Source organism: Bufo gargarizans, chromosome 3, assembly GCF_014858855.1.
Source record: "Bufo gargarizans isolate SCDJY-AF-19 chromosome 3, ASM1485885v1, whole genome shotgun sequence".
In the NCBI taxonomy this organism is placed as follows: Eukaryota; Metazoa; Chordata; class Amphibia; order Anura; family Bufonidae; genus Bufo; species Bufo gargarizans.
Window position 1 is genome coordinate 37038753 of NC_058082.1, and position 17184 is coordinate 37055936.

The 17184-nt window shown below is 45.6% G+C and overlaps 1 protein-coding gene across 1 annotated transcript; it reads left to right on the plus strand.

Annotated features, from left to right (window-relative positions):
• The first annotated feature begins 1390 nt into the window (after positions 1 to 1390).
• CREBZF (CREB/ATF bZIP transcription factor) lies at positions 1391 to 7682 on the plus strand. Its single transcript, XM_044285950.1, has 3 exons — positions 1391 to 2321; positions 2752 to 2825; positions 6013 to 7682. Exons 1-2 carry the CDS (start codon positions 1465 to 1467, stop codon positions 2765 to 2767), a joined length of 873 nt encoding a protein of 290 aa, XP_044141885.1. The 5' UTR covers positions 1391 to 1464; the 3' UTR covers positions 2768 to 2825; positions 6013 to 7682.
• Positions 7683 to 17184: the final 9502 nt, after the last annotated feature.

Genomic DNA, 17184 nt, shown 5'->3' on the forward strand with positions numbered 1-17184 from the left:
CAGCCCTATTGTACTATGCATTCTGTATTCAGAATGCTATTATTTTCCCTTATAACCATGTTATAAGGGAAAATAATACAATCTACACAACACTTAACCCAAACCTGAACTTCTGTGAAGAAGTTAGAGTCTGGGTACCACAGTCAGTTTTTTATCACGTGCGTGCAAAACACATTGCACCCGCGCAATAAAAAATGACTGCAATTGCGTACCTACTCGCGCGGGTTTGCCGCAACGCATCCGGACACGCTCGTGTAAGAGAGCCCTTAGGTAGGGTATGATTTTTGCGGGATGAGATGTTGGTTTGATTGGCACTATTTTGGGGTGCGTATGACTTTTTGATCACTTGCTATTACACTTTTTGTGATGTAAGGTGACAAAAAATAGCTTTTTTTAAGTTATTTTTTTTACGGTGATCACCTGAGGGGTTAGGTCATGTGGTATTTTTATAGAGCAAGTTGTTATACGTGGCAATACCTAATACGTATACTTTTTTTATTTACTTAAGTTTTACACAATAACAGCATTTTTGAAACACAAAAAAAATATGTTTTAGTGTCTCCATATTCTGAGCCATATTTATTTTTTAGGGCTCATTTGCGCGATGAGGTGACGGGTAGATTGGTACTATTTTGGGATGTATACGCCTTTTTGATCGCTCGGTGTTGCACTTTTAGTGATTTAAGGTGACCAAAAAATGGTTTATTTAGCACAGTTTTTATTTTATTGTTTTGACGGTGTTCACCTGAAGGGTTAGGTCATGTGATAGTTTTATAAAGCCGGTCCATACGGACGTGGCGATACCAAATATGTGTACTTTTCTTTTTTCCCCCTATTTTTTACAATTGTTTTTCCCTTTATTTGTCCAGGCATGCTCAACCTACGGTCCTACAGCTGTTCCAAACTACAACTCCCACCATGCCCTGCTAAGGTTGAGCATGCCTGATTTTGGCAAAAGGTTTTTGTTTGTTTTTTACGGAAAAAAAATTGCTAAACTTTATTTTTTTCACTTTATTTGTTATCCCACTCTGGGACTTCAGTCTTTGGGGGTCTGATGCCCTTTACAATGCATGACAATATTTCTGTATTGTAATGCATTGGCTGTAAGTGTACATTTACAGCCTGCTGTCTGTGAGATCCAGTATTTACTGCACGACCTGTACACTGTGTTCAGTTCACTTTACTGCAAACATTTTCCATGAGCTAAAATCCCCTCACAGCATGGAGTTGCTCTTCTAGTCTACCACAGAACCGCTGTTTCTGATTGGCTGCTCCTGGTCACATGGCTCTGCCGCGCGCACTTCCCTCCCGCCAAAAAAAGGGCGGGATTTATGTTATGACACAAGGCCACGCCTCATACAGAATGCGTGACGTACGGCATCACCTGACAATCTACTTCCGGCTTCCGCTTTGCTCGTTTAGACGCCATTACATCGTTGCTGTGCGGACTTTCCCTCCCGTGGCATGACGCGGCGGAGAGCGGCTGTGGAAGCCACCATGAGACGCAGTCTGAGAGAGCGCCCCGCAGCTGCGGCCCGTACGAGGAGGAGAGAGAGGCGGGGTCGTGCCGCGGCCCCGAAAGAGTCCTCCCGGGAGACGCCCGGTGAGTGGAGTGTCCCCTGTGACGAAGCTTTACTGTCGGAGCTAGACGAGCTGCTGTCCGTGCCGGAGGCCGCGACGTGGTGGAAGGAGGACGAGCGCCCCGAGGACCCTGCGCTCGCCGACCTCTTGCAGCAACTAGTCGCGGCTGACGAGCACATCGGCGCTCAGCACGGCGCACTGTCGGAGCTGAGGCCTAACTGCCTGGAAGAAGCCTCGCCCTCCCTGGCGACCGACGCGCTGCACCAGATGGCCACAAGGGGGCACGGCGCCGGGAATAAGAACGCGGTGGCGGCCCGCCTAAACCGCATGCGCAAGAAAGAATACGTCAGCGGCCTGGAGTGTAAGGTGGCCCGGCTCTCCGACGAGAACGCCCGGCTGGAGCAGGAGCGCAGGGCCCTGGGGATGCGCGTGCGTGAGCTGGAGTCGGAGGCGCGCTACCTCAGAGCCGTGCTGGCCAATGATAGCGCCCTGTCGCAGCTCCTGAGCCGGCTGACGGGGCTGGGCGGAGTCAGGCTGTCGACGTCACTTTTCCGCGACCATCCTAAGAAGCCTGATGACCACGACTATGCTCTGCCCGGACTTGTCAGTGCAGATGACCCGGCGGGAGAAGACTCTGCGGCAGCGCCCTCTGGCGGAGTGTGCCTGCATGTGGACAAGGAGAAGGTGTCGGTGGAGTTCTGCCCGGCCTGTGCCAGGAGCGCAGCCTCTTCTGCCAAAATGTAGGGTCAAGTAGCCTTTCTGACTTATGTGCCGGCCAGCTGGGGCCATGGGACACGTCCTGAGGACAGACGATGGGGGGGATATGGGGGTCCGCAGCCCACGTGTTATGGACAGAGGAAGCGGCTGTACCTAACCCAGGGCCTTAGAAGGGGGTTCTCCAGTACTTAGCATGCCCCAGCCACCTATAGGGGAGCAGAGATGTAAAGGGTGCCAATCCCAACACCCTGAGATACCGGAGGACCCCCTTAATCATGGGATTGGATAATTGCAGAGCCCAGGTCGGGCAATGTTTTACATACTGTTTATCTGACAATGGGTTGTTGCACTTGATGGTGGGGTGGGGGTTGGACCTGTATATGGTGTTATATGTGGGGGCATGTGTTCTGAACCTGCTGTCATTGCATCATACTAGTAAACCTCTCTTGACAGTTTCTCTTTTAGGTGAACTGTCGGCTTGCTCCATTGCAGGAGTTAAAGAGCAGTCCCTTACGTCTCGCAACCTGGTAAGGATCTAAGTCGCTAACGCAGACGCCTAGTGCTATGTGAGGTGCAGATACCTGTAGGGTCGTCTATCTACCTGGACGCCTGCCCAGCACTTGTCATGGTGGAGATCATTGCAAGCCGCCCTTTCCAGATACTTGTAGATCATCAACATCATCTGTTCAAAACCTCAGATCGATCCTTCACGGAGATCCGTCTCCGTACAGTGTTAAAATGTACGGGCTCCGATGAGCCGAAGTTAGTTATTAGCGAAGTCGCGCAAGACTTTATAGTGTATAACTTCGGTAGCTGATTTTTACAGTGAGAAAACCACTTTAAAACTTGAAACCGAACTCTGCTTCGGTTCTAGCTTGTACCGATCTCCGTGCTGTATTAATACGAAGTTTTGAACAAAGTGACTTCAGATGTAATGTCCGATGCTCGCCTCTAGTGCACCCATGTTTTTGCAGAACTGCAACTTGTGGACTGCAAAACGGATAACGTCGTGTGCACGAGGCCTGAGCTTGTGCATCAGCCGAATATGTTAGATCCCTCGGCTGTGGCTTTAAGAAGTGCATCAACCATAGTCCTCAGGATCTGAGCTCTGGGACCTAAAGGGGTGTCCAAGGTTTAAAGCCATTCCCCTATCTACAGGACAGGGAATAGCTGATCAGTGGTGGTCTGACCGCTGGACCCATCTCTAATTTGAAGAACTGGGGTGGTGTTCCCTCAGTCTTTATGGGGCAGCGGGTCAAGCATGCTCCGTACTGTTCCATTATCTATGAGATGGATCAAAAATAAAGCCGCAGCACTCGCCGGTCTTCCAGTCATTGCGATGTTTCGACCAGAGAAAAACCGGGAGGTCAAAGCTTTTGGTGAATAAACCAGCATGAATTGAAGACCGGCGAATGCTGCTGTTTTTATTTTTGGTTTATTCTGGATGAATTGGGGATACTACAGACTGGTATCCAACACTGCGGGCACCACCACCATAGAGACATTTTGCTATAGATTCGAAAGTGCTGCTACTTTTTTTTTTTTCTTTAGCACGGTCCGGGATGGGCTACTTTCACATCGGCGCTTTTACTTTCTAGTATTGAGATCCGTCATAGGATCTTCAGTTCTGTCCCTGTTTGTCAATGGGGACAAAACTGAGCGGAGTGCGCCAAAATGCATCCTGTTTAGTTTAGTTTGGTTGCGTTACAATACAGGACTGAAAAAAACGATGATGCAAGCAGCGTTTTTCGGTGCATCATGGTATGGAGAGCGAGACTGTTCCGGCATGGAACACAATGTAAGTCAGTGGTGCCGGATCTTTTTTTCTCGGACACACAAGAAAACTGGTCCGGCACCTATTGACTTACAATGGTTTTAGTGCCGGAGCCATTGTGGCTATTTTAGAGCTAATAGAACTGGATCCGTCCAGGTTTGGCCGCAGACATTTGTATTCTCGTAACAGACGCAAAGACGCAGATGTGAAAGTAGCCATAGCGTGTGCGATCTCCGTTCTGGTCAGACCTCCGCCAGTCAGTTTATCTCCTGTCTTGTGGATAGGGGGTTAGAAGGGCTGTCCAGGACTACGAAAACATGGCTGCTTTCTTCCAGAAACAGCACAACTGTCCCTACGTCTGGTATTGTAGTTCAGCTCCAATGAAGTGAATGAGACTGAGCTGTAATAATATCACACACAACCTGTGGACACGTGTGCTGCTGTTTAGTCTAAAGCAGCCATGTTTTTCTAATTCTGGGCAGCCCCCTTTAACTTTTAGCTCTTGGCACAGCCCCTTTAAGTACTCCAGAGTCACCAGCACAAGTCCCTAGGACTGTTGGGGTACGTGCCCATGCAGTAGACTTCTAGCAGACATTTCTACCATTCTCTGTCACCTGAATGGGGCTTTTCAGGAATCCATGCACTCGCTGTAGAAACATTTAGATGTACAGAATGGATTTTTAAATTGCAGAAACTTTTGTAAGGAGCCCGACAACTGATCACAGCAGGGGGAAGGAGATCTGTGGGGCCCCACAATAACTTCTCATCCGCTGTTTGAAGGGGACAGGCCAGCTTTATGTTAAAGGAATTCTCTGGGCTCCTATATTGATGACCTACCGGGTCCGGCAACCCCACCGTTCAGCTGTATGATCGCAGAGTGCACGTGCCGTCTCCCTTCCTGCTCACTGCTGCTTTGCCGTACACAGGAAACGGGAAGAGAGACTGCACAAGCTGCTTCCTGATTAGTGGGGGTGCCAGGTGTCGGACCCAAGCCGATACGATATTGATGACCTATCCTGATGATAGGTAATCAGTATTAAAAGTCCAGAGAACCCCTTTAAGGTTCAATGTGGCAGTGATGGCTACCATTACAGGAAACAATCCTGTGCTCGTTTCCCCTTAGAACAGGGATCAGCAACCTCCGGCACTTCAGCTGTTCTGAAACTACTACAACTCCCAGAATCCCCCTTTAACTTCTATAGGAGTTACAAGAATAGCAGAGTAATTGTGCATGCTGGGAGTTGTAGTTTCACAGCAGCTGGCGTGCCGGAGGTTGCTGATCCCTGCCTTAGAATATAAGTTGGACAGAGGGCAGAGTCCCGGTGTCACTGAGGCCTTAGAGGAAGGTTAGCAAGGGTTAATTTTGTGCAAAGTTGAACTTGTTTGTAAAGTGAGATTTCAAAAGGGATCAGCATTGAGCCATTGGGCTGAGTTCACATGTGACTGACTAGTTGCGCATTTGCTGTTGCTGCAAATCCGCAGCGTTTTACAGTGCCAGCAATGTGGATGGGATTTCAAGAAATCTCGTCCATGCGATGCGTACAAAAATGGCGGCCAACTGACTTGTGGCGCAGAATTGAAATCTGCAGCGTGTCTTTTAATGCTGTGGATATCGCCCGGTGCAATGGAGAGGGTCAAATCCATTATCTTTTCTGCAGCTTACTTTTCCGCCACAACTGCTGGTACATGTGGACATTCCCCAAATCTTCTCTGATCCCAGAACTGCTGACCAGGCCCCGTCCACATTGTGACGTGGAATAAGAAGCCACTACATCTACAACTCTCCCCATCAGGGGCTGAACCGTGGATGCGTGAATCGCCCCTCATTCTAAGCTTCACTATAAAGTCCATTAATGGAGCATTTCCTGAAACCTTTTGAAATCTCGCTTCTTTCCATTGAGCTTGTGTATTTAGCATCCTTGTTTTTCTTTATGCTAAAGTGGATTCAGCTGTATGGGGCGGAAGATTCGGGACCTGCTGCTGAACACACATGTCCTGCTTTGTATTAAAAGGTAGTATGGTATTGGTATGGTACAGGAGGAGACCAGAGGTAATCCCAGGGCTTTCTTTTCCATTTTGTTTTTCTATCCCTGTTTTCAATGTGTCTATAATGTGGGGGGTGGCAGACGTTCTGGGGACTTGGATATAAAAGCAGATGCCTGGCTGCTGTACCCCATTATAGTGACTGTATAGTAGTGGCAGCCTCAAGATTCTGACCTGCAAGTAATGTCACTGTAATATACAGTCCTGTATCAGAAAGGCATCCTGTAAAGTATCCTGGTAACATGGGCGCCCATGAGGGACAGATCATCCATTTTGAGTCTTTTTAATACAGGCATGCTCAACCTGCGGCACTCCAGCTGTTGTAAAACTACAACTCCCACAATGCCCTGCTGTAGGCTGATGGCTTGAGGCTGTTTGGGCATGCTGGGAGTTGTAGTTTTGCAACAGCTGGAGGGCCGCATGTTGAGCATGCCGGTTTTAACAGATGTGCTGGGACGTAAACGAAGCAGTTTAAATGGGGTTGGTCAGTCTCCTACACCAGGGGAATATCACTAGGATATTCTCCCAGTGTCTGATAGGTGCCTATCTCTAGAACAGGACCTGCACAATGAAGGAGAGTGGAGCGCACATGCTCGGCCGCCCTCCATTTCTATTGGAGTGTCGAAACTTGCTGGGCGCTGTCTTGGCTTTTTCAGTCAGCCCCCATAAAAGTGAATGGACCGGTGGTTGCACTTGTGCGGTGCGCTTCCTAGTCATTTCTGTGGGACTTATAAAAAATTGGCGAGTGCGTTGCAGGGCTGTTTTTGGCAGTCCCGTAGAAGTGAATGGAGGGTGGCCATGCAGGCACTTCTTTACTTTGCAGATTCTGTTCTATAGATGCCCCCAATGTATGATATGGGCCAACTAGTGTTGAGCGAACTTGTGTTTTAAGTTCGGGTTATCGAAGAATCGCGTTATGGATTCTAAATTCCGTTATGGTCCGTGGTAGCGGAAGCCATAACTCGATTCTTCGATAACCCGAACTTTAGACGCCGAACTTAAAACACAAGTTCACTCAACACTAGTGCTAACCCCTTTAAGACATGTTTTAAAAAAAGACCCTCAACATTGAGATCTGGCTAGTGGGAAGATGACCCTTTTTTGATATTTAACAGCTTTGGGCATGAGAACGTATCCAGTGGATGTATGGGAGGTGCAGATCTTGGTATTTATTACAAGGTGGCTGCAATTTGTGCAGCGAGGACCCCACCCCAGGTTTTACTGGACTGAGCTAACTCCACTATATCGTCCTAGGGTGCAGCCTATGATGGGGTGTAGTACCTAGCCATCTGCTTCCAAATATGAGCCCCACACGTGAATCAGGGGTGAGGGTAAACCTGCAGAGGATGATGTTTCCCGTTACTTCCCCTTTGCTCTGTACAATTACTTGTTCACGTGTTGTATACACTTTACTTGAATTCTGCTCAGTTTTTGGGAACAAGGCAGCACTGGAAGAAACGCAGGAGCTTACACGTATGTTTCAATTGTCATTGTATTACTATGTACCATGGATGTGACTTATGTTGGTTAGTGTAAGAGAAAGATGGAATAAAGCAGTTGCTGCACATTGCGTGGTATGTTCATTCTAGTAAATAGGTGGGAGGGCTGTGTGACGTATGATCTGCATAGGAAGCCTGATAAATTAACATTTCCTCTTTGTTTCAAACAGCTTCCCCCCTCATCGTCTATTACATGGAGGTGAAGTCGGTAGATTGCAGAGTACATAACTCTCGTCTGCAGCAGATGGTGCATTACCCTGTTAATGCCCGACAAGTGCAGTTATGGTCTGCCCTGGTTTACGTGTACTATGGTTTGGTATAACAGAGGCACACACATGGCCTACAGGTGTTAGTATATATAAAGAGGTATTCCAAACATAGGTACTTATGGCGATGCCAAGTGCAAATCTACGCTCCCACATTCTCATGAGGTAAGGAGTCTTGTGACCCCACCACTTGGCACACACAAATGCCTATTGACAGCAAAGGAAAAAATGCCAATCACAGTGGCTATGTCATAAAGGTCTACGATTAGAATATCCCTTTAAGGGGGTTTTCCAGGTTCAGACCTGAATCTAGACACAACCTGATCTGCACTCGTTCACTATGAATGAGTGGAGCATCGGAGCTTTTTATGCTGCATCGCTCAGGGCAAGGGCTGTTTGTTTACATTTGGACACTGCTAGGTGGAGGCTTCCTGGGACAATGCGCGGGGGGGGGGGGGTCCTGTGAATCAATTCAGACCTGCGGTTTTCGGGGATTGGCGCTGCCTTCCATGCCACCGGGTCCCCATTACAGCCGCACGGGGACCCGGTGGCATGGAAGGCAGCGCGATGCCTTCCTTGGGCAACGGGGCTGCCTTCCGGTGAAGAGCCTGTGAGATCCAGCACCCTGGATCTCACAGGCCCCGGAAGCTGTATGAGTAAAATACACACTGTATTACCCATACAGCCAATGCGTTCCAATACAGAAGTATTGGAATGCATTGTGAAGGGGATCAGACCCCCAAAAGTTACTTTTTTTTTTTACCTGAAACGTAAATTTAATTTTCCCCCAAATAAAGTAAAAAAGAAAATAGGAAAAAAAAACACATTGGGTATCGCCGCGTCCGTATTGACCGGCTCTATAAACCTATCACATGACCTAACCCCTCAGGTGAACACCGTAAAAAAAATAAAAACTGTGCTAAATAAACCATTTTTTGTCACCTTACATCACTAAAAGTACAACAGCAAGTAATCAAAAAGGCGTATGCCCACCAAAATAGTACCAATCTAACAGTCACCTCATGCTGCAAAAAATGAGCCCCTACCCAAGACAATCGCAAAAAAAAAATATGGCTCAGAATATGGAGACACTAAAACATCACTTTTTTGGTTTAAAAAAAGAAGTTCTTGTGTAAAACTTGAGTAGTTAAAAAAAAGTTTACATATTAGGTATCGCGCGTCCGTAATAACCTGCTCTATAAAAATATCACATGACCTAACCCCTCAGGTGAATACCGTAAAAAAATAAAAACTGTAAAAAAGTGTAATAGCAAGCGTTAGTCATACGCACCCCAATCAGACCGTCATCTCATCCCAAACAAAATGAGCCCCTACACAAGACAGTCGCCCAAAAAATAAAACTATGGCTTTCAGAATGTGGAGACACTAAAGAATCATTAAAAAAAATAATATGCTTTATGTAAAACTGAAACAAAGTCATATTTGGTATTGTCACGTCCGTGACAACCTGCTCTATAAAAATACCTCATGATCTAACCTGTCAGATGAATGTTGTAAATAACAAAAAATAAAAACTGTGCCAAAACAGCTATTTCTTGTTACCTTGCCTCACAAAAAGTGTAATATAGAACAACCAAAAATCATATGTACCCTAAACTAGTACCAAAAAAGCTGCTACCCTATCCCGTAGTTTCTAAAATGGGGTCACTTTTGTGGAGTTTCTACTCTAGGGGTGCATCAGGGGGGCTTCAAATGGGACATGGTTGTCAAAAAAAACAGTCCAGCAAAACCTGCCTTCCAAAAACCGTATGGCATTCCTTTCCTTCTGCACCCTGCTGTGTGCCCGTACAGCAGGTTTTTGACCACATATGGGGTGTTTCTGTAAACTACAGAATCCGGGCAATAAATAATGAGTTTTGTTTGGCTGTTAACCCTTGCTTTGTAACTGGAAAAAAATTATTAAAATGGAAAATCTGCCAAAAAGTTACATTTTGAAATTGTATCTCTATTTTCCTTTAATTCTTGTGGAACACCTAAAGGGTTAACAAAGTTTGTAAAATCAGTTTTGAATACCTTGTGGGGTGTAGTTTATAAAATGTGGTCATTGTTGGGTGGTTTCTATTATGTAAGCCTCACAAAGTGACTTCAGACCTGAACTGGTCCTTTTAAAAAGTGGGTTTTTGTAAATTTCTGAAAAATTTCAAGATTTCCTTCGAAACTTCTAAGCCTTCTAACATCCCCCAAAAAATAAAATGTCATTCCCAAAATGATCCAAACATTAAGTAGACATATGGGGAATGTAACGAAATAACACTTTTTGAAGGTATTACTATGTATTATAGAAGTAGAGAAATTGAAACTTGAAAATTTGCTAATTTTTGGCAAATTTTAGTCTGTTTTTAATAAATAAAAAAAATTTTTTACTCCATTTTACCAGTATCATGAAGTACAATATGTGATGAAAAAACAATCTCAGAATGGCCTGGATAAGTCGAAGCGTTTTAAAGTTATCACCACATAAAGTGACACTGGTCAGATTTGCAAAAAATGGCCGAGTCCTTAAGGTGAAATATGGCCGTGTCCTTAAAGGGAGTCTGTCACCAGCCTCTTCCTCTGCATCCTCCTTGTCAAGTTCTCTGCAGCGAGATCCTGTGCCTGCGCTCTCCATTGCTTGGCCGGGGCATGCGCAGTAGCTACTGCGATGCTGTGCCCACAATGGGCATCGCAGTGCATATGCCCCGGCAAAGCTATGGATAGCGCAGGCGTGGGATCTTGCTGCAGAGAAGGACGCAAAGGAAGAGTGGGGCGGGGATATGACGAAAAGAGGCAGAACAGCCTGGGCATTTGCGAGCCCTAATTTACATATGAATAAAAGTCAGTTTTTGCCTTGGGGAACTTCACAAGAAAACATCAAAGGTACCATTAGAATCATAGACTGCTATGCTAGAGCGCTATGTAAGTGGTCTGAGGTCAAAATCTGGTGACAGACTCCCTTTAAGGGGTTAAGAAAAATAAGCAGATAACTGATACAGATAAAGCAATTACTTACATATAATGTTCAGGAATATTGTATCTTGAGGGACCACTGTAGTTCTATTCACATATATTCCTGGAATAGTGTTAGGAGAGTGCCCTCTGCTGTCTCTGTAGTGAGCTGTCTGCTTCTGATCACCTATGTGGAGGGATCCCTGGTGTAGTGAGCTGTCTGCGTCTGATCACCTATGCCGGGATCCCTGGTGTAGTGAGACAGCTGCTTCTGATCACCTATGCGGAGGGATCCCTGGTGTAGTGAGCTGGGGCTTCTGATCACCTATGTGGAGGGATCCCTGGTGTAGTGAGCTGGGGCTTCTGATCACCTATGTGGAGGGATCCCTGGTGTAGTGAGCTGGGGCTTCTGATCACCTATGTGGAGGGATCCCTGGTGTAGTGAGCTGTCTGCTTCTGATCACCTATGTGCCGGGATCCCTGGTGTAGTGAGCTGTCTGCGTCTGATCACCTATGCGGAGGGATCCCTGGTGTAGTGAGCTGTCTGCTTCTGATCACCTATGCGGAGGGATCCCTGGTGTAGTGAGCTGTCTGCTTCTGATCACCTATGCGGAGGGATCCCTGGTGTAGTGAGCTGGGGCTTCTGATCACCTATGTGGAGGGATCCCTGGTGTAGTGAGCTGGGGCTTCTGATTACCTATGTGGAGGGATCCCTGGTGTAGTGAGCTGGGGCTTCTGATCACCTATGTGGAGGGATCCCTGGTGTAGTGAGCTGGGGCTTCTGATCACCTATGTGGAGGGATCCCTGGTGTAGTGAGCTGGGGCTTCTGATTACCTATGTGGAGGGATCCCTGGTGTAGTGAGCTGGGGCTTCTGATCACCTATGTGGAGGGATCCCTGGTGTAGTGAGCTGTCTGCTTCTGATCACCTATGTGCCGGGATCCCTGGTGTAGTGAGCTGTCTGCTTCTGATCACCTATGCGGAGGGATCCCTGGTGTAGTGAGCTGGGGCTTCTGATCACCTATGTGCCGGGATCCCTGGTGTAGTGAGCTGGGGCTTCTGATCACCTATGTGCCGGGATCCCTGGTGTAGTGAGCTGGGGCTTCTGATCACCTATGTGCCGGGATCCCTGGTGTAGTGAGCTGGGGCTTCTGATCACCTATGTGCCGGGATCCCTGGTGTAGTGAGCTGGGGCTTCTGATTACCTATGTGGAGGGATCCCTGGTGTAGTGAGCTGGGGCTTCTGATCACCTATGTGCCGGGATCCCTGGTGTAGTGAGACAGCTGCTTCTGAAGCTGAAATTTCTTCTCTCCTTCTCAGAGCAAGTAATAAAATGGAGACAGCAATACTGTAATTGCATTTGCTCAGAAGTAGCTGCTCATCTCACTAGGAATGACTGCATATCCGAAAGAGCAAAGACTGAACGTGTGTCCACCTCTGCATGTCTACTAAGGGGACACAGTAAGGATTCATGCCGTGTCCTATCTGTATTTTTTGTTGACTGCATACGGACCCATTTATTTCTACTCCACATACAGCAGGTGGTGCAGTTCTTCCATTATTCCTGGGAGATCTGTATTTTATTTGTAGGTGTAAATGCAAAAATGTTTATGGGATGGATATAACTGGATATAACTTTTGTGGGATAACCACTTCATGAAAAGTTACCTCGTCTCCCTGCTGGGATCCTTACACGTGCAATGAGTAGAGGTGTGTACACCTTGGCTTCAAGTACCTGCTGCACGTCAGCTGAGGTGTTACCCCTAAGGATCCCGCTGTGAGATTTAGCGCTGATGTCCAGGAACCAAGGGCGGTCTATAACAGCAAAGTGGGCAGCCTGGCTCTCATCATGCAGTGATGCACCAGCTGTGTGTTCATGACTCTGGTACATATTCAAACTTGACGTTTCATGCACAGACACTAATTGTACACTTCAAGTGAACCAGTTTCTGAATGTTGGCAGCGTGACCAGAGTGGACATGTAAGCAGTTCAATATGTCCGTTCTGGTGACACGTTTTTTTTTTTATAGCAGACTATCAAAAATAAATCGGCTGCACTTCTATTTTTAGTGCTTTCCGCCCAAACTTTAAAGGAAACCTCTCAGGCCTAAGCTTGTGATCCAGTACAGGCATGTGACATGTATGTTCACTTCTGAGGTGGAGTTTAACCCCTTAGTGACCAAGCCAAATTTTGGAAGTCTGACGTGTCATTTTAGCTTAGAATAACTTTGTAACGGTTTTGCACATCAAAGTAATTCTGACATTTGTTTTCTCGTCACATATTGTACTTGGGTGGTAAAATTCTACCGATTTTAAAATATGCACATCTTTATTAAAGTGAAAATTTTAAAAAATGTACACATTTTCCTATTTTCAAATGCAATATTTTACATACATAAATACTATTCAATATTTTTATCAGAAATATATTTCCACATCTTTATTTTGGCTGCACTTACAAAAAGTTTTTTTTAACTTTTTATTTTATTTAGGAGACAACATTTTAACATACAGTACAGACCAAAAGTTTGGACACAACTTCTCATTCAAATAATTTTCTTTATTTTCATGACTATGAAAATTGTAGATTCACACTGAAGGCATCAAAACTATGAATTAACACATATGGAATTATATACATAACAAAAAAGTGTGAAAAAACTGAAAATATGTCATATTCTAGGTTCTTCAAAGTAGCCACCTTTTGCTTTGATTACTGCTTTGCACACTCTTGGCATTCTCTTGATGAGCTTCAAGAGGTAGTCACCTGAAATGGTCTTCACTTCACAGGTGTGCCCTGTCAGGTTTAATAAGTGGGATTTCTTGCCTTATAAATGGGGTTGGGACCATCAGTTGCGTTGTGGAGAAGTCAGGTGGATACACAGCTGATAGTCCTACTGAATAGACTGTTAGAATTTGTATTATGGCAAGAAAAAAGCAGCTAAGTAAAGAAAAACGAGTGGCCATCATTACTTTAAGACAGGCATGCTCAACCTGCGGCCCTCCAGCGGTTGCAAAACTACAACTCCCATCATTCCCTGACAGCCTACAGCTAGGCATCATGGGAGTTGTAGTTTTACAACAGCTGGAGGGCCGCAGGTTGAGCATCACTGCTTTAAGAAATGAAGGTCAGTCAGTCTGAAAAATTAGGGACACTTTCAAAGTTTTCCCAAGTGCAGTCACAAAAACCATCAAGCGCTACAAAGAAACTGGCTCACATGCGGACCGCCCCAGGAAAGGAAGACCAAGAGTCACCTCTGCTGCGGAGGATAAGTTCATCCGAGTCACCAGCCTCAGAAATCGCAGGTTAACAGCAGCTCAGATTAGAGACCAGGTCAATGCCACACAGAGTTCTAGCAGCAGACACATCTCTAGAAGAACTGTTAAGAGGAGACTGTGTGAATCAGGCCTTCATGGTAGAATATCTGCTAGGAAACTACTGCTAAGGACAGGCAACAAGCAGAAGAGACTTGTTTGGGCTAAAGAACACAAGGAATGGACATTAGACCAGTGGAAATCTGTGCTTTGGTCTGAGGAGTCCAAATTTGAGATCTTTGGTTCCAACCACCGTGTCTTTGTGCGACGCAGAAAAGGTGAACGGATGGACTCTACATGCCTGGTTCCCACCGTGAAGCATGGAGGAGGAGGTGTGATGGTGTGGGGGTGCTTTGCTGGTGACACTGTTGGGGATTTATTCAAAATTGAAGGCATACGGAACCAGCATGGCTACCACAGCATCTTGCAGCGGCATGCTATTCCATCCGGTTTGCGTTTAGTTGGACCATCATTTATTTTTCAACAGGACAATGACCCCAAACACACCTTCAGGCTGTGTAAGGGCTATTTGACCATGAAGGAGAGTGATGGGGTGCTGCACCAGATGACCTGGCCTCCACAGTCACCGGACCTGAACCCAATCGAGATGGTTTGGGGTGAGCTGGACCGCAGAGTGAAGGCAAAAGGGCCAACAAGTGCTAAGCATCTCTGGGAACTCCTTCAAGACTGTTGGAAGACCATTTCAGGTGACTACCTCTTGAAGCTCATCAAGAGAATGCCAAGAGTGTGCACAGCAGTAATCAAAGCAAAAGGTGGCTACTTTGAAGAACCTAGAATATGACATATTTTCAGTTGTTTCACACTTTTTTGTTATGTATAGAATTCCACATGTGTTAATTCATAGTTTTGATGCCTTCAGTGTGAATCTACAATTTTCATAGTCATGAAAATAAAGAAAACTCTTTGAATGATAAGGTGTCCAAACTTTTGCTCTGTACTGTACATTTAAAACTTTTTGAAGTACATATTTTTTCCTGCAACAAGCCAAGTTTGCAGAGGCTTATAAGTGTCAGAAAAATAGAACCCCCCAAAAGTGAACCCATTTTAAAAACTAGGCCCCTTAACGTATTTATCTATGGGTGTAATGAGTTTTTTGACCCACTAGTTTTTTTTTTTTTTAAATTAGATAATTTTTTTATTATCATTTTTTTTTCTTTTTCATCATCAAATGACAGTCATATCAAATATCCAATCATCAAAAAAACATCAGGTACAAAGGATAAATGTACAAAATATCACATATGCACAATGTACATAATATACATCCTATGACCGTAAGACATCGTAAGAATTTACACAATAGATCTAGACCTTTTATTCATCAATTTTTTCTCCCTCAACAAACATCCCTGTAAACACCCCCCCCCCTCCCCTCCCAAACCTTCCAAGAGCAGGACATCATTGCAATAAGAGCATAACTACCTCCTAATTCTTTTTCTCCTCATCATATCGGCACCTGTTCCATTGATTTTAATATATATTACAGGCAGTGAGCCCCAAGTAACTATACTCCCATACAGTTATAGCACTCAGTCCACGGTCACACATCAGACACCAACAAACGTACATCACACACTTCACATATCACCAGGTTGTACACAGTCACTTCCCCAGATCAGCCTTACCGGGCACTCAGAACACTCCTTGTTAATGCTAGCCAAGGACTACAGCATCCCGACCTATCTATCCAGCTACCCCAAATAGCCTCAAATTTAGTCAGTCAAGCATTTTCTTTTCTGGTACACACCCCTCTCAAGGCGCACTACCACATTCATTCTAGCAACATATTCCGATACCTCTGGGGGTATCCCCTGTATCCATTTTGCTGCGATAGTCTTCCTCGCCTGATACAGCATCCTTTCTATTCCCGTAGCTACTGTAGACTGCAAATTTTCCTCTGGCAGCATTCCCAGAATACAAATTTTCGGATCCATTTTAAATTTAGTACTATGTACCTTATTAACAAGATGTAATATTGCTCTCCAGTAAGAGGTCAATGAAGGGCATGACCACAACATATGCATGAGATCAGCTTCAGCGCTACCACATTTCGGACAATTAGGACTATCCCTGCAACCCACTTTATGTAGGAATACCGGAGTCCTATATACTCTCTGCACTAGATACAGCTGGGAGAGACGTGCCGCCTCACTGAGAGATAGAGTGGGAGTAAGCGCTACTACCTCTGACCATTGTACATCTGTAAGCCCACCCAAATCTCTTTCCCATTGCTGTCTGCATTTTAGCGGGTATCCTTTAAGAAAATCCTCTAGTAAGGCCTGATACATCACGGAGATTGCCCCTTTCACCGATCCAGCAGCCACCACTGTGTTCAGTGCATGAATGGATGTAAATACTATTGGAGCCACTTTAGCCTGAGCATCCAATGCATGCCTGAGCTGAAGATATCTATAGAACTGCGAGGAAGGAAGCCCAAACTCCGAGCATAGCTGTTGATATTGTTTTAATACCCCACCTGAAAAGATATGGCCCAAATTCCATACTCCCTTGTTATTCCACCCAGAAAATCCAGTTAGACCTTCCAACTCTGACAGTGCTGGGTTCCTCCAAATAGGCGAGATATTGACATATCCCTCTAATCCCAAGATATGTCTGGTTTTACACCAAACTTTCCTCATGAGCACTAGTATTGGGATACGCCCTGCATCCTCCTTTACCCTACCTTCAATGGCCGTCAACGGGGGAGACCTATTCGACGCCCACTCCATCAATCGTCCACTCTTCGTGCCTGAGCCACCCACCACTCCCCACCCTTTAAAATGCTGCAACTGGGCCGATAGAAAATAAAGTAATGGGTTGGGCAGAGCAAGTCCCCCTGCATCTTTGTTCCTCTGTAGCGTTTCATACTTTATCCTTCCCCTATTACTTTTCCACAGAAAAAAACGAAACAATCGTAAGATTTTGTGAAAGTAATGCACGGGAATCCAAACGGGGGAGTTGTGCAGGACATAGAGCAATTGCGGCATAAGGATCATTTTCAACAAATTTCCCCTTCCTATC